Here is a 26,871-nt window from a genome sequence, read left to right on the forward strand (position 1 = left end):
CAAGAGACTGGATACCTGCAACAAGACACTAGATGTTTTTACGTGGGGAAAGCAGGAGTGTAACAACTTCCTGCCGTCTTATTGTTAATGTTTACTGGGTTTACACTGCCACCTTGTGGCCAGTGCTGAGCTATACCGATTACAGCCCCGTCAGTGTCAGCAAATTAGGGCCTGATGGACAAACCAGTCCCAAGGAAGTCAAGATAAGTTTGAGGTCTTACTGGAAGAAGAGAGAAAAATACAGATGCAATTAATATGTCTGAATTATGAAAATGGGTTATTGCTGCTGATCAGGAATCAATGTATGTATATTTATATGTACCCTAAATTTGAATATACATATTAAAAAAAGACACAGACTATCCACATATGATGAGGGTAATTGTTAAAATGATTATTAGAAAGTTGTTAAAAATAATGACGTTAAATAATTAACGCTGCTCTGTTATATAATGCATTTATTTTCCCCTGCAGCTCTCATTGACCTGACTTCACCTCACCTCCACCTCAGTAGGTCGCAGAACAACTAGGTCGTGTAGCGTTTCCGCTCATCTGAACCGTAGGAAAGTTTGATCATGGGCCATTTCTTTCTTTGTTTGTTGCTCTTCAATTATTTTATTACAGCCAATTAAATATTTTAGACTGTGTGAAGAGTTAAACTGGGTTATATGATGAATTGCACATCGTATTAAAATATCAAGAAAACAGATGGACACCCTGCAAAGACACGATTGAATGTTTTTCTTATGCATGAGTAAAACTTTATTTATATTTCTTTCACTGTGACGTACAGCAGATGTAATGGCTGTGGTGACCTCCAGGATTAGCCTGGGTTTCATCCAGCCTTTTTTTATCCAGCTGAAGGCCTCGAACCGGAACGTCGGGACTCCCGAGGGGCACCTGAAGGCACCGCCTTTGACTCGGTGCCACCGGGAGGTGGGCGGACGGGAGGTGCGTTTGGTGACAGCGCCGGGGCGGGGAGGGGAGGGGAGCGGAGGGGAGGGGGTGAGTGGAAACCCGCCCGCCCGCCGTGACAGCAGCGGCGGCGGCGGCGGCTCTGGCACCGCGCGCTGCCTCCTCAGAGGTGACCCAGGTGTCTCGCGGCTGCTCCGCCGGCTTCGGACGGAACAACTTTCCGGCACCGCCAGATGCGCCGGGCGCCTGTTGTGGCTTCCAGCTCCGCGGCGACAGCAGAGATGTAAAGCGAGTGGCACCGGCGCATCTTCCTCCTGTTATGCCTCTGACAGCGCGAGGAGCCGAGCAGTGACCGAGGTATTCCTACGCTGTTCGCGACGCGTTCGTTAGCGCCAAACCCGGACGCGCGCGCGCGCGGCGCTAGAAACGGCCCCTCGGCGGGATGTTTCCATCCGCTCGCGGACGGAATAGAGGTCCGACCTGGCGGCGGCTGTTGGCGACAAGTGGCGGAGACGCGGGCGGGTGCGCGTGAGCAACTCAGGAAGGAAACAACTTTGAGTGTTTGTTTTAGTCTCCGTCCCAGAATGAAAGTGAAAGAGCGCGGACCCCGGACTTCACCTGCTGAGAGCTAGTTAGTCCCGGTGCAGCTGAGTCGACGCGTCACGTCCATTCCTCCCACGTCACGCCACGTCATAATTAACTGTTTCGTTCAGACCAGAGAAGGCACGTGGGAGATAAAGTAATGTGACGTCATAACTTTAAAGCCCTCATCACCTGACCGTTGACTCTTTTCTCTTTAACTCTGTTTGTCTCAACTTTATTGTTTTTGCACTTTTACAATCTTACTAATAATCAAGGGAAACATATTAAATTGTATATTCAACTTTGAGTTGTGAAGACTTCTTTTGTACTGGCGGACTAGACTTTGCTCATGTAGATGCTTTAATTAATTACTGCAGTAATTACATCACTTTTCTTTTGCTGCCATGTGAAGATGACCTGTCATTATTAAGAGCAGGGATTACTGCTGTCCCACAGTGACGCAGGGAGCGTTTTAAATCTGTCCAGTTAGGTTTATTATAAAAGATCTGATGATAATGGCAATTACAGCACATCCTTCTGCCTTATAGACTGTGCATAAGCGTTTTTATGAGTGCATGCTGCAGATAATATAAGAGCACGTGTGTATTGATCTCCTGCAGACGCTACAGTTGCTCTTGTCATTGCCTCTGTTTAAGCCTCGCTGTTCCATTCGTCTTCCTTTTCCACAGAGGAAGATGGAGGTCCAGAGTGGCCTGCAGCCGCCCGAGCCCCGCCCCCCGAGCGCTCCTCGCCCGGGGCCCAATCAGCAGAGCGCGGCCGGCGACGGACAGGCGGACGCCGGCGGAGGCGGGACGTTCGCCGACAGCAGGGACGCGCAGCCAACGAGCGGGAAGGACGATAAAAAGGTGAGTTCACGTCTGCAGCCGCTTCCTGGCCCTCGTTTTGTGGTCTCTATTTCGCCTATTAGCATCAAACCTCTGTCAGTGTTGTTGCATGGTAAAGTTAAACTGTTGATGCTTTTCAGTGGTTTCAAGGCAAGCAATGTGTTGTGTCGTTGCCATGGGAACCATTCAGCTACAAACCACAGCCAGGATACAGTATGTACTTTTAGGATTGCAGACGTAAGTGTCTCGTGCGGTTCCAGTGCCCATTCTCACACGTATCAGGCCTCCGCCGCCTCGGGGCCCTCGGCACGTCCGAGTGCGACGGCGCAATCTCCGCTGGCGCGCCTCCATCTCGCCGAACGTCAATCATGCTTCTCTGGCAGGAGCCGGAACCTCTCTCCATCAATCAGCCTCGGCGGCTCTTCGGGCCTCGCAGAAGAAAGGAGATGGAGGCAGAATAAACACAACAGATATACAGAACAATCAGCGGATAACTGGACTGGACAGCTCTGCAGAAGATGCCTGTCACCGTCTCTGTATCACGTCTGAGTCCTTTCAGCAAACCGCAATCAACATTCATCTGAATGTTTATAGACTCTGGGTCACTAAAGGGAATTATTTAGGGAAAACCCTTTAAAATCTCATTTCACATTAAATTAGTTCAACAAAGCAGGTAAACTTTTTAATGGTGTATCAGAGGTTCTCGGCCCTGTCACTAGTTCTGTGTGTGTAGATGGTGTTGCTAATTAACAGTTGAGTCAACACCTGCTGCCATTTACTAAACGCTGGCCCTGGGAGTGTGTTGACCAGGCAGTTGAGGCGGGCTCCTGCTGCTGTGGTGTCATCGATTAGCTCGGACACTTTATTCATCAAGGTGTCACCGGCGGAGGAGCTCCGGTGTTTTTGTCCTTGTTAAAAGGCGGCCGCTCGTGACCCGCTCTGTTGTTTATTAGCAACGCATCAGGGAGAAGGAGATGACGCAGTCCTGCCGGGGGGGGCGCGAGCCCAGCGTGGCGGAGGTCAAAGGTCGTCCACAGTGCGCTCGGCGTTAGCTTTAAGTCAGGCCGGTGAGAGAGGATTGGGCGTCTCGCTCCAGTCAGGGTTCTAAATTCCCTTCGCTCCGTGAATGTGCTGATGAAGGAGCCCACGCCGTGGATGGTTCTGATGATGTCTCCCAGCCCAGCTAGCCTGTGGTTGCGCTGTGGGGCTCGCGTCATGCGAGGGCAGGCCGGCGGTGGAGCGGAGCCGGAAAAGTTGATGGAAGTGGGCCGGGTGAACGGTGTAGACTCATATTCACCCTGTTACGCGTTGGAAAGAAACAGCTCAGATAATTGACCCAATTATGCTCAGTTGTCCATAATTGGTCACAATTGAGCCTCCTGTGTTTAATATATGACTCTGGCTGCAGCACAAGAAGCTGGTGGTTTCGTAGTGCGGGGGAAAATATATCTTCACGTTTTTGGGAATTTATTATTATAATTAATATAAAGAGCAGCGACTGAGTGTCTGCGGTCTGGACCTCACCTGGACTCAAAAAGGTGCCTTCAGGAATCTGGCATTTTATCGTAAGTCTTGTTTTAAAGGCCTTGAAGCGGCTCCTGCACGCTGACCCCAGGGTGACCCCTGCTGCTGGACCCGGACCCCCGCGCTGCTCCCGCCGGGCGCCACGCGAGCCGCCGACCGCCCCGAGGGGCTGTTTTGCCGGCGTTCTCTGCCAGCGTCGCGTTCGCTGGCGCTCATTATTCTGCAATTAGCTTTGCTGAAGTCTCAAAGCATCAGCTGACGGCCACTGCTGATGAGCCGCGCTGCTGATTTGAAATATTGCACTAATTGGTGTCATAACAGCTTCTGACCTTTAACTCATTAGCTGCACTGGAAGCAGAAATAAGTCCGTAAGCACAAACCCTATGGCTGCGACTTGCTGATCCGGCAGTTTTTTTAATTGTTCTCTATTTTAAGAGTTTTTTCCCTCTGTGTACTGTTGTATGTCTGTGTTTGTGCACATTATTTCTACTCGGAACTTATTCCTTCCCTCATATTTATGTAAAACAGACGGATCTCCTCCTCGCTGTGGTGAATTAGGTTTTATTAGAAACGAGTCACCGGGGAGCGAGCTTTTAGGCGTGGAGTGAAATCGTCGCACCGGTGATTATTGCTGTTATATTTGATTACTTTGAATGAGAAACATTCAGGAACAGAGGAGGGAAATTATATTAAATTGCTCTGACTGAAGCTTTTGTGCGCGCATCCAAATGAACAGTGATGGAAATCAAATCAGTGCAGATGCTAGTCAGGTTTATAATGAATGTTAATCCGGTTAACTGATACAAACCTGTGTACGCTGTGGTCAGATGAGTGGGGTTTTGTTGACTTTCTGATGACTCGGGGCCCAGATGCTCCTGGAGCATTTGACCAATGGCGACTCCCTCATCACGGAATTTTAGTTACTGAAAGTTGAAAGCAGATGGCTCCTCACCTTGCTTGGCAATTTGGCTTCAGCATCCGCGTGACAGGTTGGGATTGGCTTTAAACGCATTCTCACCCATATTATTAATGATTGTGAACAATTTTTTTGGGCACAATCTGAGCTCTGCTCCGAGAAAAGTTTTTTTTTGTGTTCTCCGTCATCGTTTCTGGAGTGAAGCGAGTGCAGTGAGCTGAGGTAAATGCGGACAGACAACCTGAACCCCCCCCCCTCCTCCTCTCTACAGATTACCTTGGTGGTAGCTAGTGGGGCCCAGATAATTACCTTGTGTTATTTCTCCTCCCACACTTTGCTTTTGAAGTCGCGGCAGCCAGGCTGCCTCGCTGCCTCAGCTCTAATAGCGTCCCGGCATGCCATCGATCCCCCCACCCCCTCCTCCGGATATGAATGGGCGGCGGGGGTGGGCAGCTCCGAGCCTGTGCAGGTTTTCTGAAGCACAGGTTGCTCACCGTGCATCGTGATGAAAGTGGGAGATTGTGCCAATGCAGGTTAAACTGCAAATTACACTTATGCCCTCAGCACGAGGATGAATTGAACAAACCTCGTCAAGAGTTGTTGATTTGTTCTGCAACCTACTACAACTGCTATAACCACCATTTCCCGTGTGTGTGTGTGTGTGTGTGTGTGTGTGTGTGTGTGTGTGTGTGTGTGTGTGTGTGTGTGTAGCATTGTGGTTTAAAACCAACTGGGACCTTTAAAAAGTTCTTACTGCTCCATTTTGTTGAGAGATTAATGGACTTTCTGCTCAACTGTGTGTGGAAAGTAAAATAAGTTCTAAGTTCTATCCCTAATAGTTTTATATATACAGTACATCCTGCGACGCCTCAGTTCTCTGACTGCACAAACACGCCCTGCTCTCATTAGACTAGTTCAGGTAAAAAGCCTCAGGAGATGGTTGCTGTGCTGGAAGGTGAGATGTTCTGCAGTGAAGTGCGATGGCTGCTGCAGGAGGACTGTATGTGAGGAGCTTATGTGATAATCTCATTAGAGCGACGCTGTAAGCAGCATTATTAGGAGCTCTGTCAGATCTACTGTATCATACGTGCATTGTGATGCTTTTAAGCAGTTAATTTAGTTTGTGCGGAATATTTAGTGGGGAAAAAGCGCTTTAATGGTCGTGGCAGGAAGGTTGAATCCGGTTTTCAGCCACTTTGTCAGGGCAGACAGATTGTCCTGCCAAACAGGTGGAACTAATAACATCAGTTCTAGCTTCATTTCATTTTGGTTTTCCCAGGGTGCTGGTGCTGTGCCTGCTGGCTCCTCGTACCTGGCTGGCACAGGTCAATGCGAGCGTCCCTCAGTGAATCTTACTAATGCAACACTAATGTTTTTTCCCCGACAGCGACAGGCCAACGCGGCTCCTTTCGTGAGGACGCCTTCTCCTCCCTCGCATTGTGAATTATGCAGGCTGGAATTTGAGTGTAACCAAAGCGCCAAAGTGCTCAGCAGTAATTAATACGGAGGCTGAGGCGGCCTGTTAATCATTATTGCAATTGAACGTCCTGTTTCATCAACATTTAGAAATGTCACTTCAGGAAAGTCACAGCTGGTAATGATATTTATGACGGCTCACTGTCGCACTTCCATGACTGCCAGCTATTAACATGACCTATGCTTTACCTAAGAAGGCCTCTATACTTATCATGTGCTGCTCAACTCCAGATGTTCATACTCTAATTCACCAAACAGAAAGAGAATGAGGATAAAAGCACGCTTGGTCCGGGCTTAGTGGGGCCCTGCCTGTGCTGCTTCTGTCTCATGACTAAGGGACTTATTCGTGCCTTCACATTTCAGCAGGCACCATGACGAAACGTCTGCGGAGTGTTAATTGCGCGAGCTGCAATGAGGCAATGCAGAAACACCGACCGAAATAGCAGCGGCACGAGTCGAAGTGCCACAGCGTTCGCATCAGCGCCGCTCAGCTACCGGGCGGCCGCGAGCTCACGGAGGCGCTGCCCGTGACACATGACTGGCGGCTGCTAATAAAAGAACGCCGGCCGCGCGGTTTGACGGCAGATCCTCTTTTATCAGGACATGTGCCTCTCTCTCACACGCCGCTGTATTTATATCAAGCGAGGCGCATACATCACTTGAGGAGGTAATTGGGTTATCTCCTGGTTGGGTGACCAAGGTTAAAGCTCATCCCATGATCTCATATTAGGGACAGATAATGATTAGTGAGAATGTAAAAGAGCTTTTGAATCCCTCAGTACCTGGATTTCTTGTGCATCTTTAGCTCGTGTCGATCTCAAAGGAAAAATAGACTAATAAAAATTAGTAAGAATAGTGAAAAGAGTGAGAATGAGTAAGTATGACTTGAACAAAGCTATTTTAGTCTGGTGTCTCTTTAATCTATTCTAAAAAGTAAAAGCAGGATGATCAAGCGTGTCAGACGTGCACAGAGACGCAACCTCCTTTAGCGGCTGTTTGTCTCTAATCAGCTCATCTTACGTCTCGGTTCAAAGCAAACGTAGAGCCGGACTCGCGTGTGCCTACAGACACACCCTCCACCATCACAGGGGCCTCGTTAGCCGCTGTCACAACGCATTCATCCCTCGCCTGCTTCTGGATGCTCTCAAAGTGAGCTCCTCGGCGCCGTGACGCCGGGTGTCACGGACGCGGCCGTCTCCGTCTGTGGCCGCGTCCGAAGCAGGGCCGGTGGACGGCCGCCCCAGAACCACCGCTGCTGTCGGCTCACCTCAGTTGCTCGGCCCACTGAGAGTCCGCCACGGGGATCTGGTGAGATCTGGTGCTGGAGAGACGCTGCTCTGATGGGATCAGCGGCTCCTAATCCCGCCGTGACACCGATGACCTAACGGGACTCAGCAGAATCACCAGTCGTGACTTCAGTCCTGCATGAGTTTACCATGCGACCTGGTTGACCTCCAGCCTCCACACGGTGCTCAGAAATGACATGAGCAGTGTTCAAGGCCACCTCTGACCTCTGAGGCACACGTTCCTTTACATGTGTCATTTCATTATGGCTGCTGCTTTTATATGGTTTGTATTTACAGGATAGTGACCAATATCTGTTATTATTAACAAGAAATATCCTCGTGTTTTCATACATGAACACAGGGATGTGCCGGTGTCTAATTATTTTCAGCTCAAAGGGTGAGTTCTTTGATATTGTTTTTCTCAGACAGCTGCTTAACTGGATGGTTGTGGAGCAGAGTTGACCCAGATGGAGAATAGATACATCCGAACATGCGCAATGTCATCGGGTTCTGATTGGACTGGTTTTGTACGTCTAAGCTTCATTTGATGTCTGTGACCGACTGTTGTGAGTCCCTCGTCCTCTGAAGTCGCAGACTTCACCTCCGCGTCCATCAGGGAGCATCTGCCTCACACACGTCCCACCGCATCACAGCTGCAGGGCTCGTCTCCTGGGTGCAGCTGTCCAGATCCCGCTGAATCACAACAAAAGCACCCTTTCTCACACATATTTCAATCATCTGCTTTTATGCTACCTCTATACTGTTCTATACTGCATGAGGACGCAGCAATTTTTCTGTATTTATAAAATTAATTAATTTTACCCCCCCTCCCCCCATGCAAACACTATGAAAACACTGCCTTTGTTGTTATGTGCTGAGCTGGTTTATAATCAAGTATGTGTTGGATGTGCAGCAAATTGGCATGTGACCATTAGCATGAAAACACCCTGTTTAGGAGGCCATCTGGAAAATCCTTCACTGTGATTAAAAGAAAAATCTGCCCCTTGCATTTTGAGTTTTTAATGAATCGTGCACCCTGTGGATGTTTGTCGTGCATCTGCCACATTGGAGCCCGGAGGCATGTGTGCTGTGAGGGGCCTGTGTCTGACTCGGTGTCAAGGCTGGGAACTGTTCTCTCTCTCTCGCTCGCTCGCTCTCTCGCTCGGTTTGTGATGACTTGGCAGCGAAGGAAAGGTCAAGGAAGACTTGTGCTGAATTGCCAAATGTGCTAGATTAGCAGGAGTCAGCCCTGCTTTCCACAGTCTGGAATTCTCAAGAGTCGGGTTTAGTGCCAGAAAATATGTTTAATGCTCTCGTTTCTGGCGTTTGACTGCACATCTCAAAGTCGTAAAACTGTTATTGACATTGTTTCATAGTCGCTTGTTTGTGTTGGAATTGCAGAAACATAGCGCAGCTTAACAATAACCGCCTCAAAGGGAATGTTAGCAGATTACGCTGAGTCTAATACCGTGTTTAGTCCCTATTGGGCTGTCATACCTTCATTTACTTCCAGTTTCCCTCCTTGTGATGCTTCTCTTATTTTCCTAATGTTTCTCGTTCTCCTTGCGCTGCCCTTTCCTGTGAATCATCTAATTCCTATAAATAAAAGCACACACTGTTACAAACCCTCATCAAGAAAGAACACTCTGATCTCCTGATCACACCGTTCTTCATTGTTTCTCACGTTTCAGGCTTTTTAATGTGCACGTTTCCGACATTTTTGCATATGGAACAAATGTAATCAGCCCAATATGTTGAACTGATTCTGATTAAGATTAGATTAGATAAGATTAGATTTGCCTTTAATAACATTTTAAACCAACTCTGTGGGTAGATTTCAAATCAAAGCTAACTGACATATTTCTTGCACATGGGACTGATTTGTGTTTTCCTGCAGCTCCCTAGAATATTAGCTGAAATCATAAGGACGTATCCCAACGCTCTGCGCTGACCTGACAGAGTAACTGTGTTAGTGGGAACGTCTACATGATGAGAGGTTGACCTTAGCTCTGCTGCTTCGTGCTGTGACAGATGCTACACTATTTAGTCATGACACATGCACTCAGATATTTCCATTTGGACAGTCTGTTTCCACTTGGAAATGTCATCTGATTCATTATAATCAAGCACTTAGCATCAATATTTTCCAGTGTTTAGATGAGACTTGGCTTTTGCTCCTCATCTTGTCAACATCTTGCGGAAGCAATATGAGGTTTTATTTGTTTTTATTTAGCTTTTTTTTTAGCTTCAGCTTTATTAAAACTGCTTCACATAATCCCAAACAAATGAAAAACTAAAATAGAAACCACAGGGTATAAAACTAGTCATTTATTAAATCTACCCAATAATATCTGTTGTGTTTCATATCAGCCGTTGTATATGCACAGTTTAACAGAGTGTAATGATAGAAAACAGTAAAAGACGTGTTGGTGGTGGTGGAAGGGTCACTGAAAGCCATAAAACTACAGTGACAATGTTTAAGTTAGTTACAAATTCAAATGAATAGGATGTAGAACAGCTGCACTGGCAATGCAGATGTTAGCTTCAATGTGACTGTAAAATGAGGAGTGTTACATTTAGAAATTGAATAAGTACAGTTGCAGACACAGACGGCGATAGTTCTCATATTGAAAGGTTGCACGTTTGATTTATTTTCGGCTTCTGCTGCCAGCTTGAAATTAAAAGGTCATCCCAAAAATATTTTCCTGCTCCAGCAGCAGTTCGTTGTCTGAGTCTCGGGTTCTCTGGACGTGGCTCCAGTTTGGCTCCGTCGCGCGTCCGTCACCTCGGGGGTCGATCACTGGCTTCCGCCCTCGTTCCCCTGCAGCCCCTCCGTCCTTTCCTTATTTCATTTTTATTGCCTAGACTGGTAAACAACAGCTCCGTGCAGTCGAGCGTCATCCTGTATCATCACGCGGAAACTGAGCCGCTGCAGCTGCCTGGTAATAATCCCTGCATGCCTTTTCCAGCGTCCCGCTCTTGTTGTGGGAAACCATGTGTGTTCACAGTCACCTCTTTCATTCAACAGAGGGACGAGGACATAATGCGCACAGAGTTTAGCAGGCGTTAGAGGCGTGAAGAAAAGGACTAATGTCCTCACAGTCCTCCCATTCATGAACGTGCTCAGCGGAGGCAGAAGCAGAGCTAAAAGGGAATCAGACAGGGTCAGCCTCTTCTCCTCCGGGCGCCACAGACAACGTTGGCATTGATTGTAGGAGTCATAAACATGCTATGTCCATGAAATAAGGTGAAAGCGTTTGAAGGGAATTTTGCAGCTGGCTAAAGGAAGCCAGTGATATTTTTGGCTGCGTCTTTTATGTATCCAGCTTGGAGATGAGGCAGCACCAGGGCGCTTTATTCATCTGGGACAAAATGAGAAAGCAAATAACCCAAACTCAAGAGGATATAAATTTAAATCACCTCATTTCCACCTCGGGGCTCGGTTCCACGCAGAGCTATTATTAATGTGAAATAAAGGTTATCCATACCTCCTAAAACCCTCTGTCACAGCAGGCGGCTGGGACTGGGGCACATCTGTCTGGCTGGGTGGATGCGCGGCTCATGGGGAGTCATTAGGACGCCCCACCAGCCCTGTGATAATAAGCAAACACCCCTATTATGTTTCCTGGGGGCTGTAATATATATGTCCGCACCTTGTTGGACTGTGTTAGCAGCCCTATTAGCTCCTGCAGGTGGACCGCGCCTGCCCGCTCATTAAGATATAAGACAGTCATTAGCGGGGAGGATGAGGGTGAAAGACTGGACCGGCGGATGTAAAACGGCAGGACGGCGGATGCGTCACGGAGACGCCGTTACACCCATGTGTCATGGAGCACAGGTCGGTCGCCTGCGCCCACGATGGAGTCCAAGTGAAGCAGTAATAGAGGGTTTCATCGGCAGCACTTATTACTGAATGACAGATTTCGCACCAGTGTTAAAGTGTGTGTGTGTGTGTGTGTGTGTGTGTGCCTTTGTGTGTGTGTGCGTGTGTGTGTGGGTGTGGGTGTGCGTGATGGTGTGTGCCTTTGTGCGTGTGTGTGCGATAGGCCTAATTAGGTAAACTCCCATTACACTTAAAAGTGCATTACTGCTGCTCTTTTGTAAAGGCTATAATTAGAGCGCTGCGAGTGAGCGGTAATTAAGTTATTTCTCAAGTATTATTACGCCGCTTGTTATACGAGCCAGTGGTATCGAAGAGAATGAAACACATATTTGACGTCGTGCCAGCGCTTTATTAACTTTATAGATATTAAATCAAAGAGCTCGGAGGCTACGGCAGCGACCCCCCCCCCCCCCCCCCCCCCTCGCGGCCTGACTCGGCAGTTTTGGGCGCGTGTCACCCGGCTGCTGCAGCCTGAGCCCCAGATCATCTGACTAATCCAGATTGCCTTCTAATCCCGATCACCCTCTCCTCCTCCTATTGCCTCCGTTATTCCCCTGCAGATTCCACGTCATGCGTTTGCGTCCGTTGTTCTGAGTTGTCGCTGAACTCGCAGAAAGTCCCCGCGTCGCTTCACATTCGCAGCCGCCCCCATGTAAGCAATGCTTGTAATGGCGTTAATCCCTGTCGAAGGAGACTTTAACAAGCCCTGCAGAAGAACGCTGGGAGACTGGGTCACTGGAACATTGGCCCAGGGTTAGTAAATCCCATCGGAAGGGTGCTGGGTGGATTGAGAGCAGACGTTTGAGCCAGGAGTGCTAGAGCAGATCCTCTTCCTCTGCTCTGAATGGGCCTATTTATGGAACAGATAACGCTCGCTCACACATCTGTGCTCCGTGGCTGCTTCAGTGCATATGTGTATGTGTGGATATGTGTATAGGTGTGTACTGCATATGTGCACGTGGATCGTGTGGCGCTGTTGCATCAGGAAGCTCCTGAAGGTCACTGTTGAAAAGTCATTTTCATAAGTCCAGAAATTCTTCGTGGAACATCAAAGGATTCTGAAACACCGAACAATTCTTCATGCAAGAAAAATTATAGCATCAGTTTTTACCTAATGTTGTCTCTTTCTGACAAATGGCTCAAATAATTAATGGCTCCATAAAATTCATATAAAAACCTGATTCATTTTCCGTCCCGTTGTGATTGCGCGCCTCAGTTTTTCTGTCTCACAAGAACTATTTCAGTTGTAAAAATGAAAAATGACTTAAAAGGCTAAAAGAATGTGATTCTAAGATCACGAGCTTAACTCATATTAGCGCGGACTGGAATCAGTGTGTCAACCTTTTCTTTGTTTAACATCACCTGGATTCCCTTTGGAGAATCACACAGTGCACCTGTGAGCTGGAAGGTGTTTAAAACAAGTGATCTGATTAAAGCAGAGTTGATGTCTACATTTTATCAATGCAATAAATTGCAGCCTTCCAATCATCTAATATCCGACAGAAAGAGCAAAGATTTCCAGGCAATATTGGGCAGGTATGGAAATGGGAAATGACCCGCAGGTCCCGATGAGCGACAGGCCGGTGCAGAGGCCGCTCCACATTATCTGTCTCAGCCGGAGCGTATAGATTTCCTCCACGGAGCGAAAAAGAGAGACAGAAATGAGAGTTTTCCCTCGACGCGGCGCCCGGAATGAATGTCGCGCCCAGGGTTAGCAAATCTCATTTACAAATTTCAGGCGGGGAGAGAGTGCTCCCTGCCCGCGTCTCCTCCGTCTTCCCCTCTCATCGCAATAAAAGGAAGCTTCTCATTTAGCAGGCGCGTGCGGCCCGAGGCTGTGTCACCGAGGCCCGTGTGACTCGCACACGCGCCGCATACAAACCAGGAAGCTCGGCTCGGCCTTGTTCCTGTTCCTGTTCAGACCAGCCATTTGTGAGCGTTTGGAGCAAAGTGTTCACAAAATGCCAAATGCTATTTATTTGTTTTGCCCCGTGTCCGACTCCCCTGTTCTCGTGTGCACGTGCGACTCAAAGAGAAACCGTCTTCACCCACTTAGCTGGATCCCAGCGTTCCGAGGCGCTCTCCTATTTCGGGACGTGTTTGTAGCAGGATGAAAGCAGCGTTTTGAGCGATGATCACACACGTCCTCCCCGGAGAAATCTTAAGGGGAGAAGTGAGCCTATTCTCAGCGCCGGAGCAGTGGAGAGCGGGACTCGCTATGACTCACTCGCTCTGGTCTGAGTCAGACACGAGGGCCAGTGTCCGCTGCCATGGTGATGCACGGCCAAATGTAACTGAACTCGGAAAGCAATGGAGATGGAAATGAATTGAGAGGAGCTTAAAAGAGCCCTGAGGCAGCGCATCCATTGTCAAGATGACGTTCCTAGAGTTCGCGCAGGCTCGAGTCGGCTTCTGCGAGTTGGCTGATTATTTAAAGAACCTCTAGGTATTCAGAGCGGACACTGACGATGCATCGAGGCCAAAATGAGCCACGATTTCAAAATAAAGTGGCTGTAAGCATCAACCCTGAAATGACTGCTTTTACAAAATGCAACAAAGGCGTAAAACTGTGGTGAAGGCTTCCTTCATCAAACTTTTACTATTGTGTTAATTGAGTCCCGCTTGGTTCCTCTCTACTTCCTGTAAAGCCAGAAGTAAGCGATGTTTTTATTTTATTTTATACTACAATGATATTTGAAATAACGCAGTGGCTCTGGCTCTGCAGCCTGTGACCCGGTAGCGTGTCTCACTTCGTGATTCAGGCTCCTGCAGCCTGTGGCTAATGGCTGAGCTCCACTACAGCATGTCGTGCACATCAGGAGACACACACGCGGCTCGTGCTGTGCAGGTTCTGTGTATCAGGACGGCGAAAACGGGAGCAGTTCATGCTGAATTCATGCACTGATCAAAGTCTGCATTGACTGAAACGTCACCGTGAGGTACGGCGCTAATAAATGCAGTTGCATGTATTCTCCTTCTTCTGTGACATCAAGCGCGGCTCCGCTGCTACAGTAACTCCCCCGCTGCCTCGGCGTGAGCCCTAATGTGCTTTAGAGTTATTTGGCACGCGTCTCGACCACAGGTCCGGCTCCAGTCAGGAGCCGAGGACAGTGATGTAAGGATGCAGCCACGTAACAGGCCATCAGATATTAATCCAATGAGCCTGGCAGCTCACCCAGGCAGCTTGGCCCCGAGCCAGTGTAACGGAGAGGAGAGGTGGATGACGGGCCGTCCTTGCCAGGGCAGCAGGTAAGTACAGCATGAAGCCAGGCACATTATACCTGTACCTGGTTAATGCTCCGCGTTGACTGCGGCTCCTACAGTTTTCCTTCTGCGACATTGTTACTCACATGCTGACTGTGATGTTGATGCTGTAGGAGCTGTGATGGTTCAGAGAAATATAAATAACTGGACTGAAGTGGCTGGATGAATACAGGACGCACACACACACACACACACGCGCACGCACACACGCGCACGCACGCACGCACGCACACACACACACACACACACACACACACACTCTCCTCTGTCAGTCAGGCTGCCAGAGGCGAGCTCTCTGACCTCTGAGTCATTGGCAGACAGCAGGCATGCAGAGCTGTGGAGCTGTGCTACTGAAGGATGTGCCCGTTCTCCGTTCAAACCGGGCCTCCGCACCGACGCGGCCAAAACCGCCCCTGTTCGTACGGGACGAGGCTGAGCAGCGGCCGCGTTCTGCTTGTCATAGCAGTTATGGCATAAATATTGTTATTTACGTTCCATATGAAGACGCACCGCGGAGCTGCAAACGACATTTCCACAGTGAGTCACGGCGTCCTGCGGCGAGCGCTTCACAGCGCGCTGTGTTCTTATGGTTTCCACGGCAGCCACCGTAAACAGGCATTTCGCACGCGGCGGGGAGCTGATGGTGGCGTCTAAGAATATCATGTTTGTACAGAAACCGAGGCTGTTGAAGTGATGCGTTTGATTGACACGCCGGCTTTGCATCAGAAGCGACCTCAGACCAGTGTGTTACGAGTCAAGGATTGCGATTTAACACCAGCCCCTCTCATTGGGTGTTTTATGGGTTGTTTTTGGACCTGGAGCCTAAATAAACCAAGAGTTGCCCCAAACTCTGACATCATCCCACTGAAGTCAGCCTTCACTCGTGGGGCTGGGCCGCTCACTGCGCCTTTCATCCAGCACTCTTCACACTTCCCACAGGATGTTCAGTTTGAAAATGAGTACATCCCACACTTGTGATTAATTTTATTCAGATCAAATCATATGTGAGTTTATAGTGGGGCGTGTGTGTGTGTCAACAGGCTTTGGTGGCCTGTTGAACCACGTAAAGGATTCTATTTAACGGGTCAGCCGAGCAATTAATCAAGGGTTTAATTGGAATCCCGAGTGGAGTGACATGATTTATGCAAATAAGGTCATTAATATGCAGGCCTGCATTCGATGCTTAAATTAAAATGGCTCATCCGCCAGCACAGGCTAGCACTTCCATTATGGTAAATTAGAGAGTGATAATAACTCCAAATGCACATATTTATTTTCTACAGACATTCAGAACAGGACATGCCAACAGGAAGAAAAATGTGAAAAGGGATTGAAGGAAAGAAAGCATTTCTTTATGGGCAACAGTCAGAAGGAGGCTCTGCAAACGCTGTTAATTCTAGCTCATTAGCAGCAGACCGCTATCTGCAGGGCTTCCGTTTTAATTGGATCACCAAGTAATTTAAACTGCATTTGGCTCTTAATTGCCTTTTTTTTGCACTTTATTATAAAAAAGTACAGCAGCGGTAGTTTGTTATTTGCCAAATTCTCAGCCGGATGCTGGTGTCTGACCTATGCTGTTGCCCTTGGTAACCGTCCCCGCGGGGACGGTTTGTGATCCTTGTTCTGAAGTGTCCAGTCCACTCACCCTCGCTGTGCGCTGATGCCAGGGGATTAGAGACAAGGAGGCGAGGAGCCGTGCCACATTCCCCTGCTCCTTGTGTCATTTAGATCGTTGCACAGGAATGTTGACTGTTCCGACCACTTGTCTGCGGTTCAACGAAGGTCCACCCGCTGCGAGGAAATTAATAATAATTAATATTAATGCTCATATCAGTCTATTTTTATTGCTACTAATACCCACAGTATCTGTGATCCAATCTGTTTTCTTCCATAGATTTTAGGAAGCGTTCCACGTGTAAATGATCCGTGCATGGTTACATTATCTGAGGGATTTCAGTACAGAAATGATAATAAATCCCGGTCAGCACACACGCCCTGGTGGTTTTCAGTTAGCCCGCTTAGCATCTGTCGATCGGACTGAGGATCTAAAGGTTTTCCTTCTCATCCTGAGAGAGACTGACTCAGATCCAGTGGCTTCTTTGCTCAAAGATCAAACGAGTGGAACAAAGAAACCTGAGCAGGTTTCTTGAGGAGCTAATGATACGAAAAGCCTTTAAATGGGAAGCGGAGGAAGCTGCTCGGAGGTACTAGTGCTAGCCAGTAAATGAGTATCTGCACACCAATATCTGTTTATACACTGACTCTTAATAAATTTTTTATTTTAAAAAGACATTAGCTGCAGTTTAAGTTTCTAAATGTAACCATAGCCGGAGTGTTTTAAGTAATGGAGTATTTTCCAGCGTTTCACCAGTAAAGTTTTTACAGGGCAGAGTTTATGTGCACTGATTGTTTAATCGTGACATGATTTATGGCACCTTTTCACAGCACTGTACTCTGTGTACTGCAGCTGCAGGACACAGGCAGTGAGTCACCGCCAGGTTTCCACTGGGCCTGTGGAGAAATATTCTGTTAGTGTTCTTACTGTAGAGCGCTGTTTGTGTTGTTATTGTCGTCTGTCCACTGGCAGAAATCAATGTAATATTCCTATAGCAGTGCTATTGACTAGGGTTTAATAAATAGTGCATTTTGGGCCAGATCCAACCTTCTGGTCAAACTTATTGCATTTATCCTCCCCTTTTTTTTAATGGAGCACAATTAGGAGATTTTGACAGCTGGTGGATGTGTTTGCTGCCTTAACGTTTCTCCTCCTCTGCATCTGATATGCATTTCCCATCATCATGCCTGACTTCCTTAACACGCGTTTGAGCAACATGGGTCCTTTCGTCACGTTATCACTCATCTGATGCCTCAGAGAAGGCAGGCGGTGCTGATATACAATCAGTGTCTCCTCTCTCAGGTTACACTGGCTCCAGCCGCTGCTCCGGCTCTAAATGAGCGCTCCTGAAAATTTCAGTAGTGCGGAGTCAGATCTACGCGGCGCTTTGACCTCGGCAGCAGCGGAAGCGTCCTCGTCTGAGCTGTGACGGAGGCAGATGAACAGCGCCGGGCTTCTGCTGAGGTGTGTGCTTCCTTGCAGGACCAGAGGGAGGCAGTGACACACCTTACTGCACCGTGACAGGAGGCTTTGAGGATGTGCAGCAACTCCTTCATATAATCACTCATTCACCTGCTCTTTGTTTAGTGAAGCTTGTCTGAATCATAACATAACTCGGAATGTTTGGAAGAGATCCTGCTTTTTATTCTTGTGGAAAGTAACAATAGTTACACAAGAGTTAATTAGTAATTACATTTTTAATTGCGCCTCGTCTAGTACGAGTTGGAAATTATTTGTAAATCAAATGCCTTGTTTAAATAATTACCACAAGATGAATATTTTCTTATCATTTCCTTCTTACTTAAAATAAGCAGTGGCTGTTTGACAACTGTAAAATCATAATGAGACCTTTGTTTTTTTTTTCCCTGGTCACTAAATGAATTCATGAAAAGAAGCTGGGCGTTAATGTGATCAGCTGTTAGTGGGAAGTTGCAGCAAAATAAATGGTCGCGGTTTATAAATATTAAAATGTTCTTGTTCCTCTGGGAGAAAAATGATATACAGTAACCAGAACTATTAGACTGGCATCAATAAAACATAACCAAATCAAATGGAACGCGTACAGTAATCCACCTTGACCTTGGACATGTGGAGAGGCTGATAGAAATGTGGGCACAGGAAGCTTCAAGACGTTAACGGTGCCGTGATTCTGACTTTCACATGACTCAGGCTGTTTTGTGTAGACGTCAGGAGAGAGAGAGAGGACAGAATGATGTGGAAAGACGGCGTCGCTGTAGGATTTAGTCTTTGATTGTTCCCAGTGGGAGCTTTACCTCCTCGTCTGCCTCCGTGTCCTTCTGTCCATCCCCGTGTCTGTCTGTGGCACATCCACTCTCTTTCCAGGGAGTGTCCAGGATGTTAACATGCAAACGCTCCCTCAGCATCACCGGGGTGAAAATAAGCTAAATAATATATTCAATATGTTCGACACATAGCGACATGCCTCAGACTGCGGCAAGTAATTACAGAAATGAAAATATGCAGCTAAATTATTAAGTGTGCGCCATAAATCTAATTGATGGATGGCCCCTCGTTCACGTTAATGAGATGATTGAGTTCTGAGCCTTGTTTGAATTCCTGCGAGGAGTTTTGTTTTTCTTCCTCCTCTCCTCCGCTGCCACCAGCACTGAGAACCGTGTGCTCAGTGGCTAACTTTTCAACAGTTCACGCCGGCCTGTTCAATCAATAGGGGGTTTGTGGTGTACGGTATAATTCCGTGCACCCGCTCTGATCATAAATGTACCTCTTGATCTGCTTCTGCTGAGGGAAATCGATGGCTGTCCGGCGGGCCAGCTGTTGGGCTTTTATTATTTCTTAAATCAGTCAGGTCTGCAAAGTTACCAGAGTGGAAGCAGAAGCAACAGTGGAGCTTTGAGTTCATAAAACTAGCATGTCTCTGAAACCTTATATGAACATATCGATCCTGTGCTCTTAAAGCAGAGGCTCTTTCACCTTGTATTGCAGGCACCCACGGCAGCGGTGCTGGGTGTAATGTGGTTAGCACAGCAGGACTAGCAGGTTATACTTGGTGGGAATGTCTGTGTATCAATTTGTTGCTCCCCGAGAAAGGGCACCGTTTATTTATTTATTTCTGCTTCCTTCGAATAGACTCCAGATACTGAAGCACATGTTTTTATAAGTGATAGAAATGACATAGAGTATCAGTTTATCTTCCACTGGGTCTATCCTGCATGTTGTATGTTGTGATTTGCATCAAGGCTCACACACAGGCCTAATATAGGAAATGAATAGAACCTCCTCGTGCACGTTAAGACTAAATAATGTGCTTAATGAGCTGCCTTGCAGGAACCTTTTAAAGCTGACATCTTGCGTTCCTCTTGAGACTGTGCCTCCTGAGTCTTTCCCTCAGACATTAGTCTCTCTGTCTCCTGCGAGCTGCCATCTAATCCAGCCGTCATCCGGATCCGGGCCCTCGTCTCGATCAAAGAGCACCTCGCCGGTCGCGGTCCGTGCGTGCGTGGCGCGAGGAACGGGAGCCGGCCTTAGTGCAAAATGTCAGCGCTTCCGCTGTGAAGCCGGACTCATCAAAGGCGGATTAGTGTCGGACTGATGGCCCCGCCGGACGGGCGAGCGCCGATGGGCTGATGCGATGCACCGCGGCCGCCGTGAGGCCTGAGCGGCGCGCGCGGAAGATTCCGTTCACGCACCCGCACGTGACGAGGCTCGCGGCGGCACGCTTCACTTCCTCTGTCACTTCCACTAAAGGAGTATCATTGAGGGAAGGCCACTTAACGCAGCGCGCTAATAGATATGAATTATTTATACGCAGTACAGTATGCTGAAACTTTGTGCGGTGGCATTCATCAGATAAATTAATGGTCCAGTTGCATCTGAAATGTGCATAAATGGACCCAAGATATCCATATAACTCAATAACTACTTTATAATGGCTGACGACAAAGTTATTAAGTCTAACTTTTATAGTCGACTGGGATTAAAGAGCTGTTTGTTAAACAGCTCAGACCCAGTCCTGTGCCGTGTGACATTGAGCCAATGATAACACGCTGATGGTGATTTCATCCAGGAGTGATGTCATCCTGGTTCATCCTGGTTCTTCCTCCAGCTCGGACCATCAAAGGCTTGGATGTCGCTTCAGAGCGGCCGATGACCCACACAGATCGAGCCATTACACCGGCACCGGTAACGTCTCGCCTAATTCATTTAGGATGAAAGGGTTGTAACATCTGCTTCGGGGGGTTTGTTGTACTCGAATGCGTTCGTGCGCCTTCCGAACACAAAGGTGTCATTTTTTATCAAAAGCCACATATCTCAGCAAGAATGAAACTGGTCGAATGTTTTCATTTCTTTCCACCCACTTCCCCTTCCTCGCTCCCAGATACGGCTCTCGCTCCAGTATTTACTGCCTTGGGACTAATGGGAGGATCTGCGCACCATGTGTTAGTTTGGGCTAAACCAACCATTTTGCAACCAATAAAGTACAAGACAAATAGGAACATCATTCTTAATTTAGAAAGCTGACAGGGCAAGAAATGAGAACAATATGAAGGCCTAGACTGTGCTCTTCATTAGCGTCTCTGTCCTCCACACATAACAAAGCAAATTGTGATCGTGACAGGCTGTGGACAATTACAAGTGATGTATTTATGGATTTTCACTGGGACCTATTTTGAAATATAGCTGCTGTCAATGGTAAAAATGCACCATACCGAGCGGTAATAGCAAACCTGGACCCCACACTCGGATATGGAAACCACAGTCAGTGATCAGTAATGGAGCCGGGTCCAGGAGAATGTCTTTACAGGGGAGTAATTGATTTTTATTAGCTCTTTCTGGTTTCCTGCATTGTTGTATTTCCTCCGCTCGCGGTGACAGATATGTGACATATGAAAATGTGGTTTCTGTGCGTGTTATTAACGCATCCGGTTTAAAATCAAAAAAGGAAAATTGGAAAAAGGGGAAACGCCAGACAACATCTTTTTGTGGTGGAAGCTGGTGAAAGTGAAAATGTCGGGAGACGTGGAACGGTGTCTTCAAACGGGCAGAGCCACAAAAATGTCCTTCAACTTCACATCTGATGTTTTCCCCAAATGAACCACCTGCAGCATGAAAGCTCCCACTCAATGGCTTGAAGATGCATTAAAAGTTAACGGTAGGAGACAGAAAAATGTAATCTATATTTGCATGTGAATGAAGGTGTTTCATCTCTAGGATCAGGACAAGATGAGCTTTGAGGTTTATCTGCTTTAAGGCCTTAATGCTCTTTCCCTGAGCTCGCTGTGTAAACTCCAACCCGTTGACGACAGGCGCTGCTCGGCTCTCGGTGCCTGCGTCGCCGAACGGGGCCGGCGCTGCTGGAATCACTGTTTACCGAGCGCGAGGCGGGTCCGCCGCCGCTAATGGCCCAGTCCTGACAGAGGATACGTTTCACTTATCCGATCTGCATCAAGGTCGACGCGGCAATTACCACGACGGGGCGAAGCTGGAGAAGAACATCCCGCGGCCCGGCGGCGGATGTATAACCTCTCACCTGCGCTGTTCGGGGCAGAGAATATTTAAAACGCATAATAGAAAGTGTACCTCGAAGGCAGAGCCCCTACGCGTGGAGCAGGGGAGCGGATGCTTTATTACCCAGCCCAGCAGAGTGCCTCTAAAAGCCCACTGCGAGCTCACGCCTGCATGCGTCTTACGCTCTCGCGGCTCGTTTAGCAGACGTGAAATACAGCTCCTCCCGTCTCGGGAACCGTCCCGCAGTCGCATTTTGAGTCCCGGGTTGCTGTTAACGGTTGCGCCTCCGCATTCTCCCCCCATAGACGCATAAGAGGCGATTAGCAGGAGTCCTGAGTGCTTTATTAGCATGAGGAGCGTGGCGCGGGTCCTGGCTTTGCTGCCAGACCCTTGTCACCCCCCCCCCCCCCCCCCCCCCCCCCCCCTCACCTGAATAGCTGCTCGATACCTCAGCGTTGTCCCTCTTGATCCCGTCACCGCCTCCATCCCTCCCCGCTCTCGCCTCCCCTCCGCCGCTCGCTACCGGCTGCTCGCTGCGTCCGCCCGGTCCGCTCGCATCGGCATGCACGGCGCGTCCGCCGGGCCGACCCGCCCGCCTGCGCTGCTCCCCCATTAAAATTCCTGTGCCAGATCCCCAATGAGGAGAGCGTCGCGGGGTCAGCGCGGCTCGCCGGCCTCTCTCCTCCTGCCTGCCTAATGAAGAGGACGCCCGTTGGGTTCATTATTAAAGAACTGCTAATAACAGACGGAGGGAAAGAGGAGTGATGGAGCGGTGGGGGGTGAAAAATGGCTGAGGCGCTGGTATTTGCAGCCAGAAACAAATACACTGTACACTGTATGATACTGTATGAACCCGGGCAGCAGCGTCTGAAGCAGCAGCGTGCCGAGGTCACACCAGTCAAATAGGCCCCAACGCCGCCTGTTGATGCACAGACCATCATGTAACAAGGATATTTGCTGACTTTTCTATTGTTTGACCTCGTTTTGTCTTAGGAGCAGTGCTTCCTTTCTGATTTTCTAATAGCTACTAGTCAGTATTTGCTCATGTAACATAACCATCCTGTCAGTTTGTGCAGTGCTTGCATTAGATGGGCAACAACCTACTGTATGTGTGTCATGTCTTTATGACCGAGGGGCCGCAGGCACGCTTACCTACCGCTGCACGGCCTCGGAATAATTCAGTTGGTAGTAAAATCCATAAGTGCTCAAGCTCTTCTTTTGCATTAATTACCCCCTTTGCCAGAAAACTCATTAATTACACTGGAATTATCATGTAACTATTCAGCAGAGTCTTATATTAGGCGGAGAAAAATTTCCATATAGATACTTGTTTTTTAGAGCAATATTAGAATTCCTTATAGCTGCCTGGAGCACATCCATTCTAAATGAGTCCGCCTGCTGCAGATGCTGTCGTATTATACAGAGTATTACAGGGTGTAAGTCCTCAGAGGCCCAACTCAGGTCTGCGGGATTGTGCGCGCGCATTTATGTGCACGTTCGCTGGGATATTCGCGGTCGGGTCCGCAGAGCTTCGCGCCATACGTGTCTCCGGTGCCCCGTCTTTCAGCGCAAACGAAGCAAGGGCTTCATGCAAGTGTAAGAGCATAAATATGTATCGCGGGCTCCAACTGCAGCGGCGCACCGTCTGAGGAGGGGCTGTCCGTCTCACGGCCGGGGGAAGTTGAGGCGGCATAAAACAACAAAGTCCCGGAATGTGTGTATGTTTCTATAAAAGGAGCCGGTGGACGTTTATGTGGTTCTCAGCAGCGTGACGGAGGCTATCGGTTTCCAGCCGCCGCTATTAAAATGGAGGATGCCCAATTAATTTAAAGCGGATATGGGGAAAAGTGCATGAAAGGAATGAAACGAAAGGGGGAAACGTAGGGAGCACGTCTCCGTTTTGGGAGGGAGGGGCCGAAGCATGTTTTATTCAGCTTGTTTCAGCAGGACTGTGAAGACGCGGCTGCTTAGATTAGCATATTAGAGCGTCACATCAGCCCCTGACTTTCCCAGTTAATCACTGATGGAATGACAACAAGCAGCAGGATCACAGGAGTGCTGCTCTCAGCGATTTCAGGACAAAGAGGCGGCCGGAATTTCAAGACGCTCGCACCCCCGCGCGGGCAGCAGCGCGGCCTCGTACGGGTTTTACCGCTCGGACGCGGGGAGAAGTTCGTGCGGATGAGTCGATAAAGGAACGGAGCCGGTGTTTTCCCTGTCTGTGCGTCCAATCTAGGTCACAACTGGGTGCCCTGGGCCTGTAGATCCACCCAGAGAGCGCAGAGAGGCGCGTCCTGCTGTTTACGACGGGGCCGCGTCGATATCCACGGGAGGAACTCAAATAAACAGAGCATAAACGCCGAGGCTTCTGCCGGACTCCCGGATTACGGCTGTAACAATGATTAATTTTAACAACCTGCGCTAATTGTCTCCCAAACTTTAGTTAACAGCGAATATGATCTCGCCCGGGGTGCTTTTCTCGTCCGTAATGAAGAATAATGAGCATTTGAATTACTGCTGGCGCTTTTTGTTTCGGCGCGAGATTTGTGCGGGGAGGCGGCGTCCGTCCGTCCGTCCGTGCGTCCGTCCTCGAGGAAACGAGCGGGGACGGAGCACACGGAGGCTTGGCCCGGAATCAAACCCGAGCCTCCTGACGAATGTGCGGGAGTTTCGCCTTTTGCCGGCGCGCCTTGTGTCACATCTCAACCTCGCAGACGGCTCCACGTGAAGCCTCAGCGTTTTTATCTGTTATGATGGATAAGGACACGGCCCTCCACCTCCTCCTCCTCCTCCTCCTCCTCCTTAAACTCCCACTCCTCGTCTTCCTTTTGTTTATCGCCCGCCCTCTCCGTTCCTCTGTTCTCTCTCTCCCCGTGTGCCTTCGCACATAGAAGTGTACGACAGCAGTACTGTTGTAGAAAGCAGCTTGGCCTCGAGCGGTGTCTGTGATTCGCCTTCAATCTCGGCCCCGCGCTGGAAAAACCACCTAAGGCTGCAGATGAGACCTCTCCACAAGTGGCAGAGCTTAAACGCCCCCTTTTATCTACACTATCTCTCCCCCGGTGGAGCGAGGGAGCACCAGCCTGATCCCTTGCAGCTGTACTCAGACAGAGGGATGAGCGCATCAAGTGTGGAGGTGGAGGCATTCGATACAGCGCGCTGCCGTCATTAAATGCTACACATCACATCCGTTCCATTGGATCCGCTGCGAACGCTGCAGTCGGAGCTTTGTTCCCGACGTCCTCCCCCGTCTCCACTGTTTGCGGGAGGAATGCACAGCGCCGGTGCGGCCAGTTTGAACCTGTACGGGATTAGTATTGTTATCACATTTCACCTTCACCGAGGTGCAAAACAAGCCCCAGTACCAACAAATAAGAACCTGACCTTTGACGAAATCACTCTCACCTACACAGTATCTGACGGAGTGCAGCGCACTCGCATCCACGGGCACGTGGGGAACTGAGCAGATGTAATAATACCTGCTGGGGTCATTGGCTTTAATATGAAGTTGGGGTTTGCCTGCTTAGAGCCTCAACCCGACCTGCGTTTCATTCAGCAGGCGGCTCCATTACAGTCTGTGTGCAAATGCCCCTTAAAACAGGCTGTGGCTCCAGCCCCACATTCCTGAGTGAAGTGTGTGTGAGGCGAAGAGGAAGAGGGGGATTTCGGGGCACTACAAAGCCAACATTATGCAGCTCGCCGTGTGTCGTCGTGTTGCTTTCTGAGACACCTCCTTCCAACGCGCCGTTCCTCTGCTTTCAAAGGCGCGTGTGCCGCAGCAGGACCTCGCGGCCGCCGGCGCCGCTCGCTCCGATGCGCTGAAGAGGGTCAGCGGCGCCGCGGGTCGGCCGCGCCATTGTGCCGCACTCCAGCGAAACGACAGAAGTCGAAGCACTCGACGGGGGTCGACGCCGCTCCAAACGGACGGCGCCGCTGGCGAAGGCCGTCTCCCGAGCGGCGAAGGCGCCGCCACGCGCAAATAGCCTGGAATCAGTCGCCCTAAAAACACATGATGGCGTTTGGCGTGAGCCCTGAGCTCTTTTCGGGGCTTCATCCAGTCGTTCCGCTATTTTACTCAACGCTTAACATGCAGCGTTTTTCTGAGAGTGAGACGGGTAAAACCTCCTTTCGGCACCGCAGGCACTCGAGCGAACTGACGCCTCGGAGCCCAGTTCATTAAGGGAAACGGGAAGCGTTTCAAGGAGAGCAGATATGAGGCCTCGCCGCTGTGGATCATTCTCTGTTTCATTAGAGGGAGCGGCTTTCTTCCAAATAACAGCAAGGAGAGATCTTAGGTCATCACCTCGTTAATTTGCTTCATTCTGCGACAGAACGGACAGCGTAAATGTGTGGCCGAGCAACTTTTTAATTAATTTCGATCACCTCGGGGTATTGTGAGTCCACTGCTCCTTCCATAGCTTTGCTGAATGACCGTTTTGGGCTGTTTTGTTCACGGTGCTTATCTCTCCTTTCTCGCCCCTCACCCTCTCCTGCTCATTGGTCATTAACGTCTTTATCTTATAACGATAACGCGCAGGCTGACCGGAATGAGAACTTGTTGCTGGGAGTGAGACAGCTCTGAGGTCACGTTTCTTCTTCTTCTTCTTCTTCATACTGTCAGTGAGGCTCACTCTGGGGCTTTAAATGGCCTCGAGCTTCATCAGTCGGGACTAATTGAATGTGTCACAGAAGTGGGCTTGTCGTGGCACGCGGTGACACCAAAAATGCATGTTCATGTTTTCATGCTGGATAAATATTTATAAGCAAAAGGCTAATTTCTGAGACTCCCATTTTATTCATGGTCAGTGTTCTAGTCACACCGACGGGTGTGAGAGACAGTAACCAATTTGTGTTCTAGGCGTCTAACTAGAACTCAACAATAGTTTGAGATGAATCAATATAAGAACGATATAACGCTCGCATCGGCACCTGACGGCTGGAACATCCAGAGCATCGACTCGGTCCCTGACTTCAGTCGTCTAGTGGCCTATAGGAGGAAACAGGAGCCATTAACGGCGCTGATGAATCCAATCAGGCTGTTCGCAGGCATCCGACACAGATATGGTGGAGCACCAGGC

The 26,871-nt window shown here is 49.0% G+C and overlaps 1 protein-coding gene across 4 annotated transcripts in view; it reads left to right on the forward strand.

Moving 5' to 3' along the window:
• Positions 1 to 1,032: 1,032 nt before the first annotated feature.
• The window catches only part of rbms3 (RNA binding motif, single stranded interacting protein), a 172,569-nt gene continuing 146,730 nt past the window's right edge, over positions 1,033 to 26,871 (forward strand). For 2 of the 4 annotated variants that reach the window (XM_029167421.3, XM_055512686.1), the window contains exons 1-2: positions 1,034 to 1,272; positions 2,187 to 2,363. In XM_029167421.3, the coding sequence (XP_029023254.1) occupies positions 2,193 to 2,363 (171 nt within the window). In that variant the 5' untranslated portion in view covers positions 1,034 to 1,272; positions 2,187 to 2,192. Of the gene's footprint in view, positions 1,273 to 1,301; positions 1,655 to 2,186; positions 2,364 to 26,871 lie in introns of those variants that run through there. The other 2 variants (XM_029167425.3, XM_029167422.3) reach the window with 2 other exon arrangements.

The sequence above is a fragment of the Betta splendens genome, chromosome 11 (assembly GCF_900634795.4).
Source record: "Betta splendens chromosome 11, fBetSpl5.4, whole genome shotgun sequence".
NCBI classification, from domain to species: domain Eukaryota; kingdom Metazoa; phylum Chordata; class Actinopteri; order Anabantiformes; family Osphronemidae; genus Betta; species Betta splendens.